This window comes from Ostrinia furnacalis, unplaced genomic scaffold (genome assembly GCF_004193835.3).
Source record: "Ostrinia furnacalis isolate ACB-3 unplaced genomic scaffold, ASM419383v2 OfSCF7454, whole genome shotgun sequence".
Taxonomy (NCBI): Eukaryota; Metazoa; Arthropoda; class Insecta; order Lepidoptera; family Crambidae; genus Ostrinia; species Ostrinia furnacalis.
This window is the reverse complement of record NW_021137693.1, coordinates 385,548-402,393: the sequence shown is the minus strand read 5'-3', so window position 1 is coordinate 402,393 and position 16,846 is coordinate 385,548. Positions and strand designations below refer to the sequence as shown.

The following is a 16,846-nucleotide window of genomic DNA, read 5'->3' as shown; positions in this document are numbered from 1 at the left end:
ATCTGTCACAGTCGCTCATGCTGGCTTCTCGCTTTGCGTAAGAGGGATGGCAACATTCGAAACTTTAGCTAACGTTTTTCGGAGTAGCCCTGCAGGTTTGATGCCTGGTGCAGTCAATTTATTGGGTAAAGTTAATGCTGAACAAAATTTTATTTAAATCCTGTCTTGTCTGACGCATATTTAATTAATTTTAACACGCTAGCGTCGCAGTAGAGTTATCACAGAAAGTAAACAAATATAGAGTTCAATTGAGGTGAAATCTTAAAAAAAATCAACATAAAATATAGATATTTCTCTAAAACCAAGACAGTCTCTTTTAAATTTTCTTAATCACTGAAAAGGATTGTAGGTCGAAAATAAAGTGAATGGTGAGAAGTTTTCATCCTTAATCATCACTGTTTTTGCTACTGACCTAGTAACACCTTAGCGATTGAATAAATAATGTAAAATACCTCTCAAGATAATTCGCGACTTGTCCATAGAAACTGTGTTTACATTAGCGTTGATAAGTGATGTTTATCAATATTTGATTTATTAATCGGTCACGCAGCTAATGGCTTTGTTTACAAACCGGTACATGCAAAATGAGTAATTTAGCATGGTAGTTAAGAAACCGGTTCCTTGGTATGTCTATCATTCTTGATTATTATTAGTTTGTTCAGTGTTATTTATGTTGTAATCACTAAACAAAAAGCTTTTTCCTAATTAGGTACGGATGACAACATATTAAGCTAATCACAGTGGCGTTTAATCTCGGTCTATAATCGGACTATTTTGCTATAAAACACAGTCAAAACTGACTCAAATTTATACAATTTATAACAAACGTCCCGCGTTTTTGGTATTCTATTCCAATTTTATGGCTAGGGCTACGCTCATTCAGTGACCATTGAATATCGATATTCCGGCTATTTTATTAATAATATCGATAGAGTATCGATAACATCATGTTTGGAAATCGATAAGCTACTGCTAGCAATAGTTGTGTGGCTTATCTGGCAACGCAACTGTAACGTCTCTGGGACTGCGGGTGTCTATGGGCGACGGTAATCACTTACCATCAGGTGATCCGTCTGCCCTTTTGCCTCCTGTCACATAAAAAAAAGGCTTTAGATAGACGATAATATCAAAATAATAAATAATCCCACCAACCAAAATCATTTTCATGTAAAATGTTACCAAAACGAGTCCATATGACTCGCACTGTCAAAAAGTTATCAGATGATGAGCCAAGCTTCTCTACACGCCCTAACTTCACAAACGCTTAGAACATCATTTTTATGTATGAATTATTAGTTGTTTACTTGACACTGGCTTAATGTTCAAACTAAAGCCCGGTCTGTGAGCACGTAGAATTTTGTCCAATGACCTCAAGCTACACATCCTTACCGCTCGCGCGTAATTATATTGCTGTCGCGCTCACACACTCACTGCGGGCGCCCGTCGCATAGTCGCGCAGACTATACGCGAAATCATAATTTAATTTTGAAAAATCCTTGTTTCTTACTTACCGTATCAATGTACATACATTACGTAAATACGTATGTTTTCAGCACGGTGAAAGCCTCCATAACACAGTAGGCCGCATTGGCGGCGACAGCTCCTTATCAGCGCGCGGGCGCCAGTACGCCGCAGCCCTAGCGGGTTATATCGATACCCAGCAAATACCAGGGCTCCGTGTCTGGACCTCCTGGATGCGTCGCGCCATACAGACTGTGAAGGACGTCAAAGCGCCACAGGAAAGATGGAAGGCCCTGAATGAAATTGATGCCGTAAGTGCTTGATGCTTGAAGCTGCCGGAAAATGTGTCTTCTTTCAGATAATACTTGTCCTGACGAATGCAGGAAAGCTGGAAAAATATTTTTTCAGAGTCCTGACTAAAGAAGGAAGGCATTTAACAAGATTGATGCCATGAATTTATGTCGACGCTTTCATTATTTATAACTGTCGTGTGTCATGTTATGAATGTCAGCAATCAATAACCGAGATTTCCGCGAGATATATCAAAAGGTCCACTGATACCCTGAGATCTATTTATTCTTTGAACAGTCTCCTGTGTTTCCCATCAGAGATTCGTTTGTGTTCTTTTTTTATTTTCACTGTCCCTTTGTCATTCGTCCATTTGCGACGACAATGTGACATCTTTCATCTTCTATGTTAGTCTAATTGAAAATTGACACACTGTCGTCGCAAATGGTTAGATTCTAACCTGCACCGTCTAAAACCACAGTTATTGGTCCACGAAAGTTTCATCAAGGCACCTTTGGTTCCAGGGTATCTGCGAAGAAATGACGTACGCGGAGATACAGGAGAAGTATCCCTCCGACTTCAACGCCCGCGACGCCAACAAATTCGCGTACCGGTACCCGCGTGGAGAGAGCTATGAAGACCTGGTGGCGCGTCTGGAACCAGTTATTATGGAGCTGGAGCGCCAGGGAAATGTGCTGGTCGTCTCCCACCAGGCCGTCATGCGCTGTCTGCTGGCCTACTTCCTCGACAAGTCTGCCGGTAAGTGCGAAATTTTGCTAGGATAGGATGGTGCTTGTGAGACCTGGTGACCTGGAGAACGAGACAAGTGTCATTATTCCATCAGGCCGTGATCAAGGTGGATTCAATCAAGTTTCTGGAGCTCCTGTAAGTGCATGTTATCTGGTGGCGCGCCTGGAACCAGTTATTATGGAGCTGGAGCGCCAGGGAAACGTGCTAGTCGTCTCCCACCAGGCCGTCATGCGCTGTCTGCTCGCCTACTTCCTCGACAAGTCTGCCGGTGAGTGCCTAGTGTTGCTAGGCTGATAGATAGGTGCTTGTGAGACCTGGAGACGCGGCTAAAGTACCAGGAGTGTCCTCATTGTCTTCCACCAGGCCGATATGGACGTTTATTTCCTCGACAAGTGATTTACTAAGTGATGCTACTGCAAGAGACCTCGGAACCAGTCATCATGGAGTTGGAGCGCCAGGGGAATGTGCTGGTCGTCTCCCACCTGGCCGTCATGCGCTGTCTGCTCGCTTATTTCCTCGACAAGTCTGCCGGTGAGTGCCTAGTGTTGCTAGGATAATAGATAGGTGCTTGTGAGATCTGGTGACTTGGAGAACGAAGCCGAGTGTCCTCATTGTCTTTCACCAGATCGTAAAGAGGCGTCTGCACATTTATTGCCTCGACAAGTGTACTGGTGAGTGTCTGGTGCTGGTACAAGTGTTTAATGCCCGTTGTCACCATCAATCCCTAATTTTTAAGTGACCCCTATGAAAACAAAATTCCTGTTATGTGTTACCATAGGGGTCACTTAAAAATTAGGGATTGATGGTGAAAACGGGCATAAGAGACCTAATAGCGTCATTGAGCTTTTTTCAAAAGTCTGCTGGTGGAAGTGCTTCTTTAGCGTCACGAAGTCCATCAATCGGTTTTCCTTACCAAAAAAGTGGGGCAAACCCATTGAATCTTGACGGGAGCAATGCTTGCGTGCACGTACATTTTGTTATTTTTATTATTTCAGACACTCCCTCCCTCTCTCTCTCTCTCTCTCTCTCAAAATGGCGGCAATTTCTAACAACACCATGAACCTTTCCAGAGGAGCTGCCCTACTTACACGTGCCGTTGCACACGGTGATCAAACTCACGCCGGTCGCCTACGGCTGCCGCGAGGAGCACATCAAGCTGTCCGTCGCCGCCGTCGACACGCACCGCCCGAAACCCTCTGTGAGTTGCACCTTAATGTCGTAGAAATAAGGCTCATATTAGTACCGACGCACCGCTCCAAACCTTCTATGAGTTGCACTTTAATGTCGTAGAAATAAGGCTCTTGTTAGCACCGTCATGTACCGTCTCGAACCCTCTGTGAGTTGCACCTTATTGCTGCACAAATAAGGCTCATATTAGTACCGACGCACCGCTCCAAACCTTCTATGAGTTGCACTTTAATGTCGTAGAAATAAGGGTCTTGTTAGCACCGAATGTACCGCTTCGAACCCTCTGTGAATTGCACCTTAATGCTGTAGACATAAGGCTCATATTAGTACCGACGCACCGCTCCGAACCTTCTATGAGTTGCACTTTAATGTCGTAGAAATAAGACTCATATTAGTACCGACATGCACCGCCCCAAACCTTCTATGAGTTGCACTTTAATGCTGTACAAATAAGGCTCATATTAGTACCGACATGCACCGCCCCAAACCTTCTATGAGTTGCACTTTAATGCTGTACAAATAAGGCTCATATTAGTACCGACGCACCGCTCCAAACCTTCTATGAGTTGCACTTTAATGTAGTAGAAATAAGGGTCTTGTTAGCACCAGAGTAAATACAAATGAGTAGGTTATCTTCATAGAAACGCACGAGCGCGGTTTGTATGTGAGCGCGCCAATACGTATGCGGCGCGCACGCACTAGAGATGGGTTATACTAGGTAAATTTGATACTAGGTGCACCTATTCCAAGTATTTATTAATACTCGAAATACCTGTTCGACTCCAAATACCTGTTCCACCTAGTACGTAGTAATTTAGCATACTTGACGCGACTAGTGCGGACTAATCCAAGTAATATGACTTTAAAATACAATTTTCTTTGAAAAGATACAACCGTAGTATGAATAATGCAATTTGAAATTGAATAATAATATAATTCATCCCTTCATACTTCAACAGGCTTTGGACTGTCAACTTAAAAGTTGGCGTATTTAAAAGATATCAATTTCATAAAAATATTTACATACTTTTTTCTTATTTACATGAATATGGTTTGACTACGTTTGTGTGCGTTTGCTTCGTCGCGCTCAAATTTGTTTGGTCAGACAGAGACGGAGTGAATCTCTACGTTCGCACATAAGCTTAGCGAGAAATACTCGGTGCGCTTAATACACGACTACGGATTATTCAATAATAACCTCTATTACTTTCAGGGTTGGGTCGGAAATCGTGTAATTTATAAAATACTAGGTGGATCAAGTATTTTTTAAAATGGAATAGGTGCCGCCTAGTACTGTAAAATACCTAGTGTGTGGATCTGTTCTAGTAAATACGTCTCATCTCTAGCACGCACACACTGACAAAATTTAGCTCGGTGCGTTTCTATGAAGATGACCTACTCATTTGTATTTACTCTGTTAGCACCGACATGTACCGTCTCGAACCCTCTGTGAGTTGCACCTTATTGCTGTAGAAATAAGGCTCTTGTTGGCTCCGACACTCACCGCCCCAAACCTTCTAGAAAGGACTGCGCACATTATCGGAATGGCACCGCAAGGATTTTTATAATAACTACCTTATAATTTTAACGCTACGGTCGAAATTGAAATGTTAATGGTTTCAGCAACGCACATACATGCCTAGGAATACCGGCCAGCCTATTATTATTCGTCACCTGAAAATTCTTTGCCGTGCCGTCCCGATAATGTTCGTAATCCCCTAAGTTGCACTTTAACGCAGTAGAAATAAGGCTTGCATTAGCACCGACATGCACGCCTAAACTGTTGCACTTCAATGCCGTAGAAATAAGACTCGTTTTAGCACAACAACTTGCGCATGAGCAGAGCACGCGGTTATAAAACTATAGTCTGGTCTGTGAGCACGTAGAATTTTGTCCAATGACCCCAAGCTACCCATCCTTATCGCTCGCGCGTAATTATATCTATTGCTGTCGCGTCTGTGCGACGGGCGGCAGTGAGTGTGCGAGCACAACAGCAACATTAATTACGCGCGAGCGATAAGGATGGGTAGCTACCCATCCTTATCGCTCGCGCGTAAATTTATTTGTGGGGTCATTGGACAAAATTCTACGTAATTAATTAATGGGGTCATTGGACAAAATTCTACGTGCTCGCAGACCAGGCTTTAGTGTGCGTTGTGTAGATAGAGAATGCGCACGCGATAATGACTCGTAATGGTATAAGGAATAAGAACTAAAGTCTGCCTGTGTGTCATCAAGACGCGCCACTCAAATTACCTTTTTAAGTAATAGGTATCGTTTTACCTGTAAAAGACCTTTATAGTGAGACACAAGGGACATAATAAAAGATCCCAATGCAGGTCATTGAAACAAAACAATCTATGTATGAAAAGTACATAGTTAAAAATGATCTTCAATATGACAGAAATAATAATTAATTAGTTGTCAACTGTCGATAACTTCTGAACGTAAAGGTCGTCTAAAAAATAATTTGCGCACATGCTTATAAAAAGCGCTTTTACAATCAATACCTCACTACAAGCGGTATCTGCTCTGCTTTCGCTATAAAATATCAATCTACAAAAGGATTAACAACGATCTTCGTCTGCTACTTTGTATATTATAATGATTTATAAATAAGGTATAATTTTATTGAACTCACTATTTTTAACACACTGCTTATTGATGTTTCTGTACACTTGTTTTTCAGTGCGTAAAATTAACAGTTTTATTTTATCGCTGTCTGTGCATGCCTCGCTTTATTATTTCAGCAATGTTTTTTTTAATTTTTCCTATAAAACTTACTTTTAAATTCTTAATCTGTTGTGGATCCCAGTTTCATTTAATTTCTTTTTCAATAAACGCTCTAATTTTTCAAAATGTAAATGCATATGATGTTAATATTACGAGTAAATCTTATTCCATGACTTTTAATTCAATAATTTTTTGATATAAATACTTATACAAGCTCAAGCAATGTTTACCTTTTTGTATTGACCATTTCAGTTGAATATGTTTTTTATAAAAATAATTCAAAATAATCAAACTTAATACTAAACACGTCTAAAGCCCGGTCTTTGAGCACGTAGAATTTTGTCCATTGACCCTAACCTACCCATCCTTATCGCTCGCGCGTAATTATATTGCTGTCGCGACTGTGCAACGGGCGCCCGCAGTGAATGTGCGAGCGCAAAAGCAATATAATTACGCGTGAGCGATAAGATTGGGTAGCTTGGGTCAATGGACAAAATTCTACGTGCTCAGCGACCAGACTATAAATTAAATCATCTAACATTGCTCCAAAACAACTTAAACCCCAGTTTACCCCCTATTTACCCCCCTTTTGGTTCACAACAGATCTCGGAGGAGGACGGCGCGGAGGACACGTACGCAAAGAGTGATGCGAGCATGCCTAGCTAGCGTAGAGTAGTGCCGCATGACGACTAGGGAGGGGCCTTGGGCTAGGTTGTCTATGGTTTACTTTATGGATGTGTTGCCAGTCATGTTGTTTTTATATACAAAGATTTATTCACAGAGACAATTAAGGTACAAATAGTATTAATAAAGAGAAGTCCAGCTTATCTCACTAGCGAAGATGGCATTGTGTTGAAAAATTCGGCCGGAATCCGATCTTTGATTGTCGAAAGACTTTCGACGAAAGTTGAACATCGTATTGAAAAAACTAAATAAACACGTCGTCGATATAAATAAGCAACTCTACCGAATTTCTGCATCTGTCCATCCTTCTCACTCGAAGCGAGATTCCGATATGAGCGATAGCGATAGACAGACCTGAAAAGACGTAAACGACATTATGGAGTAGCCCCAACCGATTGGGCAGTTTAAAATATTCAAAATTTATCCATCTATCACAATTCTGAAAGGTCGAAATATTCAATGGAATAGGATAGCCCACCAATACATGTTGTCTATTCGCAATTTTGTCCTTAATATCTATGGTCCGGTCTTTGATTTAACTGCCTGCCAATCTGTGGTTGACAAACCACGACCCATTACATTGAAATGTCAACATGACTGCGACATATTTGTAAATGTAAATCTTTAATGACTGTTTTTGTAAAAAAATATTTTTTCTTCTTGAATTTAAACCTTTACTGAACAACATATAAAATTTTCTTGAACAAATATTATGACTTTAATCTCTTATTGTCTCAAAATATCTAAAATTTTAGCGCAACAATCAAAATTATTTTAAGCGCTAACTAATTAAGTTTTGTGTAAAAACTAGTGTAATTTTTAACTTAGGTAGTAACCTTTTTTTACTTTTTTATTTGACTTTATGAAATAATTTAGCTTACGAATTTATTTTAAGAGAATACGCGTGGTCTATTGTCCTATATTTAATTTAATGTGTGTACATTTGTTTTCCAAATCATATAATTTACCAAGGCTCCATCCCAACTAACGCATTTGAAAACAGAAAACTCGCATTCACAAATTCAAGAAGACATGAAATCTTAAAGTTAAGTCTTTATTCTTTTCCAAATTTGGTGGGGGCCTTTTATTAGTTTGTTTTTTAATTTTGGGTTGTCACTGGCTGAAAAAATTTCTTTCTTTTTTGTTTTCTGGTGTTGGTGCGGTTTGTCTATGGGTGCACAGATTAGTCTAACTTTCTTTACTTGGGGCTTTTAGAGTTTTTTTTTACTATTGGCTTAAAGGTATCACATTATTACATGGTGTTCGTGGGGTGTGTTCCATTAGTGTATATTTGTATGAATCCGCCGAGTCACATGCGTTCCGTCTGCGTTTCATACAAATATCGCTTGTATGGAACACTTCCCTCGTCACGTTGCTGTAAGTATGCTGTGATTAAAAACTAAATCATTGTTCCAACTGTTTTTCATTTGCATTCCTAAAGTTAGTTAAATTACAGCTATCAGCTTATTACAGCATGTTTTATAATCCATAGTTATAACCGGCTTATTTACTACAAAACATAAAAATAAGTCATCTGTGATAAACTGATAACTTACCCTATAGATCCAGTTTCACTGTGTAATAGATGGCACTAAATGTTGTGTTCTCTACATCCCTCTCGCTCCAACTAATTGCGTCTCGCTCTTGCAGGTGATACCAGCGCCCCCTATCAAGCCGCCCGTGCCGCCGATCATCAACGGAGAAAGCAACGGAGACGAGGAAAGCCAGGCGCATTAACTTGTATGATTAGCTTTGTGAGTTGCCAAAAGTTTGGACAATCTTTAGGGCCTAAGGGGTTACTACGAAAAACGTTATACGAAGTTTCGAAAGTTGCCATCCCTCTCACGCAAAGCGATATGCTAGCGTGAGCGACGGTGACAGCTAGACTTGAAACAACGTGAACAGCTTTTGGAGTAGCCTTGCAGTGCACTCCACGTTTTTTAAACGCGCCGACAGTGCGCGATTAAAGCCGGATTTTTATTTATTCGTGTTGTGTCGTGATTCTCCAGAACGGAATCGGTTTCATACACTAGTGTTGTGTGTCCCGTTCTGATGCGTCACAACAAACGTGACGTCAAACACGTCAGACAAAATAAATCCGGCTTTAAAACTCGCGTTGATGGCGCGAGTAAAAAAAGTACGTGGTGTACTCAAGCACTAAGATTTATTTTAATTTATTTATAAATAAAATCCTGTCGTCCATCTCGGGATAATGACAGTGCCTTCACTATTGAGCGATTGTCTATGGTTATGAAATATGACCAGAGACAAGATACTTTAACGTTAAATCTATGGTTTGTAACTATTCAACATTTCCGTGGAGTGACTATTGGATTACAATTGTTTTGTTCAAGTGTTATTTATTCTTTAGTTTCATTTTTACATAAAATATGAATCGAAAAGATTGTTCAAACCATTGACAAGTTCTCGAAAGGTGTACTCCATAGACAAAACTAGAATGGATAATCTGTATAGAAATATAGTTGCGACCAATGGGTATTTTACAATGTTAACGAGACGATATGAAAATTGAAACATTTCTTTCATAGTTTGTGAGCTTGGTGTCTGCAGATGAATTTGAGACTGATGTGAATTATAAATTTAAATTCGTAAGTCGCGGTGTCTAAAGCGTGGCTCGAGAACTTCTAACGTTTGATGTTATATACAGATGGCGCTATCTTAAGCGGCCATATTGGATTTTTTTAAAGGAGACTGTTGCGAAAAATTCAGAAGTTCCATCAAGGGTTACATCAATAAAATTCAATTTTCAGTACCAAATCGTCGATATTAAATCGTCACTGCTTCGTGGCGTGTGACATCTTTTGAGACCGCACGAACTCATTTCTTTGTATGGGCCTAAAAGACAGATAAATTGATTCAAACATTTTTAATCCTGACTTAAATTCTACGTTTTAACGTTATGGTGTTCTCGAGGCATGCATAGAGTATGAGATTGAAAAACATTATGGAAGCTACATTCATGTCCGTTCGTCACCAAGAAACAGCGGGGGGCCACAATATCCGAAGATTCTGATGTCCAACGGTTTCCTTTTCTTATACCTTTTATACAAAAACAAGCCTATTTTATGCTAGCGTATCTTTTTTTATGCTAGACAAGGCAGGTATTTGACCGCAATCTAGCTTGCTCTTACGCCGTGTACCGTATTATAGATCGTTTCATCCACGAAGACGCGCCCCACCAATTTTTGGCCGAGATCGCGCGGGGTGCGGGGAGTTTGATCCGAGCAATCCGAGCGTCATTATTGTAGTGTGCGTGTGCACTCATGGATAATTTAGCGTGTACCGATAACACTCAAACATTAGCGGAAGAATGGTGGGGCGCGTCTTCGTGAATGATACGATCTATATTCGTCGATCCTAAATATTGACAAGACGTGTACGCCAATTTGACCTTTCTTGCATTGTAAACCTTTGATGGCACACATGAATTTGGGTCTTATAACATTTGAGGATCGACTAACAATACGGAGAAAAGTGTGTAATCGCTTGATTGCGCTGAAGCGATATTTTTCCTTAACGCATGCGCGGGCGCTATCCCTATTACACACATGCTGTGTATTTGCTTTTTAATATTTTCACGTCAGTGATCCAATATATCACTAAAAATGAATGCAATGCAAGAATGCTGACTGTATGCAGAGACAGCTTATGTCGTTAAAAGCAGTCTTAAGGTCATAGCACACTTATCAACCCGGAAAGGGATCAACACCGTATCGCGAGGCGAGGCGTTTACGTTACGATGCGAATAAGTATGCGTTGCAGTAACGGAATTTCTAACCAAGAATACTGACCGCCTCTATACGGTTACGATTCGTTTCCGGGATGATAAGTGTGCTTCGTCCTTTAATGTTGGTAAATGCTCGTAAACCGTTATAATGTTTTTCATGTCTTTATGGTTTTTTAAGTGGCTACAATAAAGCTCAATGACCTCATAAGCTGTCTAAGTAATTTTTCTTACAGTTCAAACATTAGCCTAGCATTTTTGTATACGATTTGGACAAAGTCCACAGGACGGGTATGTTTAGTATTTTAACACCGCTATTTATACTCTCATTCTTATTTATAAAAACTAAATAAGTAAAACAACACTCGGTTATATACTGTTATGTCTCTTTTCATCTCGTCGAAATCGACATTTGACAGAAAGTGACAGTCGATGCTTGCTAACCGAAGCAGAGTCGTGGTCTTTGTTTTTGTTTTTATGAATAAGAGAGTTTGTCTTATATCAAATCGCCAGATATTGCTGTGTATTAAATAATTCCTTGGTTTGCAAAGTCCGATTCGAACGAATTTAGTGATGGATAGATCCTAGTGATATTTATTATTAGATGGAACGAATGATGGGAAAAGTCGAGGGCCAAATTATATCGGGCTTTGCAAAACGTGGCATTTTTAAGACATTTAAAATTAAAATGGATGTATTATCGTTTAATATTTGTAATCGGCAAGTCAACTAGAAATATTAATATCGATGTTCTTGTAATACTTTTTGTATAACAAAATAATGTAATTTTTTAATCCAAATGTGACGCTTTTAGGTATATTAAAACCTTTTAGCAGCCGTCCTTAAACAGTTTTTTTTTTGTTTTTGTTTATTTATTATCAAGATGACTAATTATAAATTATGTATTTTATGTTATCTATCATAGAATATTGTATGTGTTTACATATTTAATGTTAGCATTCGATGTAAAACCGAGCCTCTGTAGATTTTGTCCATTTTTAATATTGAGCAACGCTATTTTTTTATAAGCCGCTGAAAATATGTAAATCTGAATATAAAACTCGTACAATACATACATGTATTGTCGAATTTTTATTCAATAGGACTTTCTGCCTTAAAATTGAAGTACCATACCGAGTGAAACTTAAATCATACAAAGGTTTTTTCAATAAAAATATGTGTACAAGCAGGCAAAATATTAACTACCAGTTAGTAAATCCTTGCAATGTTGTTCGCCTTGAGTCCTAAAGATGTATTGCCCAATTAAGGGCAGCATGATGGTCATCAGTCAATCTGGCTGTACAACTTAGCTTAGATCGCTAGAAAACTTTGAAAAAGTTAAAAAAAAGTGACGAATAGAAAACTCCAATTCAAAGTAAAACCGATAGCCTTATTCATTATTTTGACACGAACGTGCGTACCGTATAGAAATTAAATAGTGTCAACTTGCCAAACCTACTTGAACGAAACACGGGACGGGACATAAACAGTACCTACGCCACTGTCTCAATAAGACTAAACAACACTGAACATTGAATATCAACTGGTGTTATTTGTTTGAAAAAAAATCCCATGATTTAAGTTCCACTTTTTATACCACCATTATTATCTTCAGCTCTGAAGGCAAAATCCGGGACTACATTCTGTCCTAAGCTAGCCGCGCTAGAGATTTCCGAAAAATGTGCCTCCACGCCTATATTTTTATATGCTACATCGTTTTGTCTACTCTCCAATCATTCAATCATATTGATATACATATTATATTAGCTGTACGAATATGAATTTTTACAAATGGCTATGTATATTAAATGTAATAATGTAAAATGTTAATTTAATTTTTATTTAAATATAAGTGTAATGTAAGTGGGTGTCGTTGTTTTATTTCCTAGTTTATTAAAATACATAAAACGAAATTAATAACACACTACTCTTACTTCTTAATGTTGGGCAGTAAAGTTCCTGCGATTAATTTAGTGAAACCCGGGTTCTTCGGTTCACGTTAATAAAACAATGCTAGGTAAGTATGTAAGGTATGTATGTTGTAGGTAATATGGGCACTAGTCAGAAAAGTCATCGAAGTGAAAAGTCGTGGGTTCAAATCCCATCTAAAGTAATCGAGTTTCCAAGTGAAATTCGTCAAAATCTTGGCGTAAATCATGAAGCTCAGCGTCCATTGAAGGAAGTAGCCTAAATCATGTAAAAAAATGAACGCAGTCACACCCTGTATACTGCATCATGAGCAATTTAGTCTCGTATCTAATCGTATTCCAAAGCAAGTGTCGACAACCGGGAATATACGAATACAAATGTAGACGCTCTGTTTTGTTTTTCATAAAAAACTAGCTGACCCGGCGAACTTTGTTCCGCCTTAATGGCAATAAATAAGCAGACTTTTTTTTTAATTTCGAACGGGGTAAAAAGTATCCTATGTCCTTCTCCTGGCTCTAAACTACCTCCCTGACAATTTTCAGCTAAATCGGTTCAGCCGTTCTTGAGTTATAAGCGAACTAACTAATACTATTACCATACCATACCTAACAAGAACGATATTTATTCGTGCTGCGGGCACTGTATAGGTATAGTTCGAATCCGTGAATTCGATAGGCTCACAGTTTTCCTCATACTCGTATGTAAATCACGTTAGCAAAGGACAAAGACACCTAACGCTGAAAACCAGCGTCGCGGCACGCGTGCATGCACGCGTGGCTCGATTAATGCTGAGCGGGCGCCTTTTTGGCACAAAATATTATGCGTGTATAGTTTTAAGTCCCTTTGTTCTGTTTTTCTGTTTTCTTTTGTGTCAAATAAAGTTTTTCTTATTCTTATTCTTAACGCTTACATTAAAGTGGCGACGTAACGGGTCAGCCCGTATCGAGCGCGGTCACTCAATCATTTATCGGGGGCGAAGTCTGCAGCTGCAGTCTGCACTTCCGAATCATTACATAATTTAGCGTTTCAGGCGAACGAAAAATAGGTTGAATTTACAACTAACTTGTAAAATGTTTTGAAAAAATACATTATGAATTGAACAGTTTGCAGTTTGTTACCGTTGAATTTACTATTGGAATTTTATTGTGTCTCGAAGATTTCACAAAATCGAAGTGATTTGAGAATTGCCCCTTGTTTGAGAATGCAATCCAAACAGCGAACTTTTTTTGGAGACACCACCATGCCTAGTACAACTTTTAGGACATCCATAACTTACTAATTACTTAGGTACTTAAACTGAGATAGGTAGGTAAGTTTTAAGAAATATCCAAGTACAATTTGAAGCACCTAAAAGTATTGCATCATTCAAAACCCACACGCATCTATCAATAATAACAGGCGAGACGCGACGGTCTGTATGTATTTTGGAGATGAAAGGGAAAAGTGATTCCCTATCTATAACGATATACGTGAGCCCGCGGCGCGGCGGGGGACAGGAAACGCGAGGTAGCAACACACACCCTTCGTAAAACGGTAAAATAAACGAATAACGCGGGACAGACAGCTAAGCTCGCCAAGCCAAGCATTGGAAATAAAATTATTTTATGAATTTTGAAATGCTTATACCTATTCGAAATCTCTTTAGTTAGAATACCTACTACGTTATCGGTGGGAGATTTACAATAGTGATCGCTTCATTAAGTAAGTCCTAATTTTTGTTGCGTCATGAGTAAAACCCTGACAAACGCATTCTTGTAAGCAGTGGCCGTGTCCACCGAACCCAGTTACTGAGAAATAACACGTGGCTCTTTGTCATTCTTGTAAAGGGACTCTTGATGCACCGGCTTTAGGTTTATTATCACATGCGTGCGTTTTGAGAGTCATCACTAAGTAATACGAGTAGTAGCAACATGCGGCACGGTTTTTAAAATATCAACAGTTTTATAAACATTTCAGACGAAGTGAATTATTTAACTAACTATTAATCATTATAATATACAAACAAAGTGATTAAGTATACCTACATCCCTACATGGAGATAAATAGCTAAGATTCTGATTCTTTGATTAAAAACGCTCGTGCACATTAAGTAATGTCCCCAGTAGAATTCGAATCTGCTACCGTGTCAACTATAGCACAAACTTTAGGTACACACTTTTCTCTATGGGTACACGCGACTAGCATCGCCAGACGCGGGGTCAGAAAAGGTAATACGGTTAATATTAAAAGACTTATGAATTACTTAATACGAAAATAATTTATATCCTGTCGCTTTTTAACACTAGAGTGCTCGCGCCCCTAAATACTCCTAGAGTGCTCGCGCGGGTGACATATGTCCCCCATTATGATATGGGTTTATTTTTGCTAATCTTATTTAATACAAGTAAAACAATTTATAATATTAAACATCAACTATATTTCTTACTAAATAATTTAAAAAAGTGAGAAATTCTTTTATGAACTCTTATTATAAACCAAAAGAAATACTTCAATATTTTTCCAATATTTTCGAGTCGAAGAGACCAAAGTAGTTTAAATAGTCGTTTGACCCGTTATTTTGGCAAAAATATCACCTAATTAGAAAGTTAATCAATAGATTGATCTTATTCTGTGATATTTTGATCACAACTCGGGCACGATATGATTTGATGATCTGGACAAAAACGCCTATTCCACTTGTTACATTTGCTTACGAGTGCTTCGATTTCTTGCTCTTGTGCAAAAAACACATCGTCCTTTGCCACAATACTGGCAAGCTTTGTGCTAGTTGGTGTTCTCGCAAGCCCAGAAGAATCCTGGTTTTTAATTTTATAGTCCTAGGTGAATTATTACTACATTGCATACAATCTAAAACAACTACTTTCTTGCATCAGTTTATGCTTATAAAACAATATAATTATTGTAAATGTTTAAAAAATGGTTAAATATTATATCCTTGAGCTTACATGAAAGTAAACTTGATTTTAAACCGCGACGCTAGGGGATCAAACAATTCCTCGAGTGCTCGCGCGGGGGACATGCGTCACCCAAACACTTTAAATGTTTTCTGCACTCACGTTGATGCGTCTAGCAAAATGGCGTTACTACTAAAATGTGCGACAATACATGCTCGAAGAATACCTGAGATGGCAGTACTGTAGCTCGATACCTTGAAAAAATATTTACAAATTTTACACCCTGGGTGACATATGTCACCCGCGCGAGCACTCTAGTGTTAAGCTACCAAAATAATTTAATGATGAAAAACAGTTTTTAATAATTAGGGTAATTCTAATATTACGTCCGGCCGGACGATTAGTGAAACAATATTGCCATATTAGTAAAAAAAAATTAAGTTTACCAACCATGTACGCAGACAGAGGTGAATACCTAGTAGGTCCTGTATTATTTGTCTACTAATAAGCTATCACAACATTCAATAGCAGTGGCGCGAATTGATATTGATTTACCGAGCCCCGGGAAAGGTATGGGTAACAGATGCATTTAGGGCGACCTACATATAACTATAGTACGAAACGTCCGACGGGCGGTTGCCTAGATAACTAGGTACATGACGAACGTCCACTTTGGTACATACAAACACAAGCAATCAATAAAATACGTATATAGTCGGGCTTATACTCCCGCCTGTGTCGTGTGCCTACAGTAGGTACATGCCCGCGACTATGTATCGCTAGACTTGTAGAATAATAAAACGAATGGAGTAGCTTTCGTTTTGATTTATTTAAATAACAACTTAACCAATTGCTTACTTTACTACTACCAATTTATGTAGTTGCATGCATGGTCAACCTACTTAAAACTGCCTACGCCTACGAAGCATTAAGTGACCTTCTTTTATAATAAAAATTAACCAAATCTTAGTCATAGTTAATAAGCATTTCTAAATTATATAATAATTAATAATTGATAAATTAATGCCACGTTATTAAGAAATCGTGATTAACTAGCACATTAACGGTAGTTTAGTAATTAATTACTATCGATTAAAAATATCGATTGACGACCATAGATCTTCAGTACATCCTTTCGTCTGTGGAACTCAGCTGTCATTGACGTTTTCGACAT

The 16,846-nt window shown here is 38.6% G+C and overlaps 1 protein-coding gene across 6 annotated transcripts in view; it reads left to right on the top strand.

Annotated features, from left to right (window-relative positions):
- Nucleotides 1-12,530, top strand: part of Pfrx (6-phosphofructo-2-kinase/fructose-2,6-biphosphatase) — a 39,384-nt gene extending 26,854 nt beyond the window's left edge. For 4 of the 6 annotated variants that reach the window (XM_028320802.1, XM_028320801.1, XM_028320807.1 and 1 more), the window contains exons 7-10: nt 1,554-1,772; nt 2,274-2,508; nt 3,570-3,697; nt 8,755-12,530. In XM_028320802.1, the coding sequence (XP_028176603.1) occupies nt 1,554-1,772; nt 2,274-2,508; nt 3,570-3,697; nt 8,755-8,841 (669 nt within the window). In that variant the 3' untranslated portion in view covers nt 8,842-12,530. Of the gene's footprint in view, nt 1-1,553; nt 1,773-2,273; nt 2,509-3,569; nt 3,698-7,023; nt 7,493-8,754 lie in introns of those variants that run through there. The other 2 variants (XM_028320804.1, XM_028320803.1) reach the window with 2 other exon arrangements.
- The last annotated feature ends 4,316 nt before the right edge of the window (nt 12,531-16,846 follow it).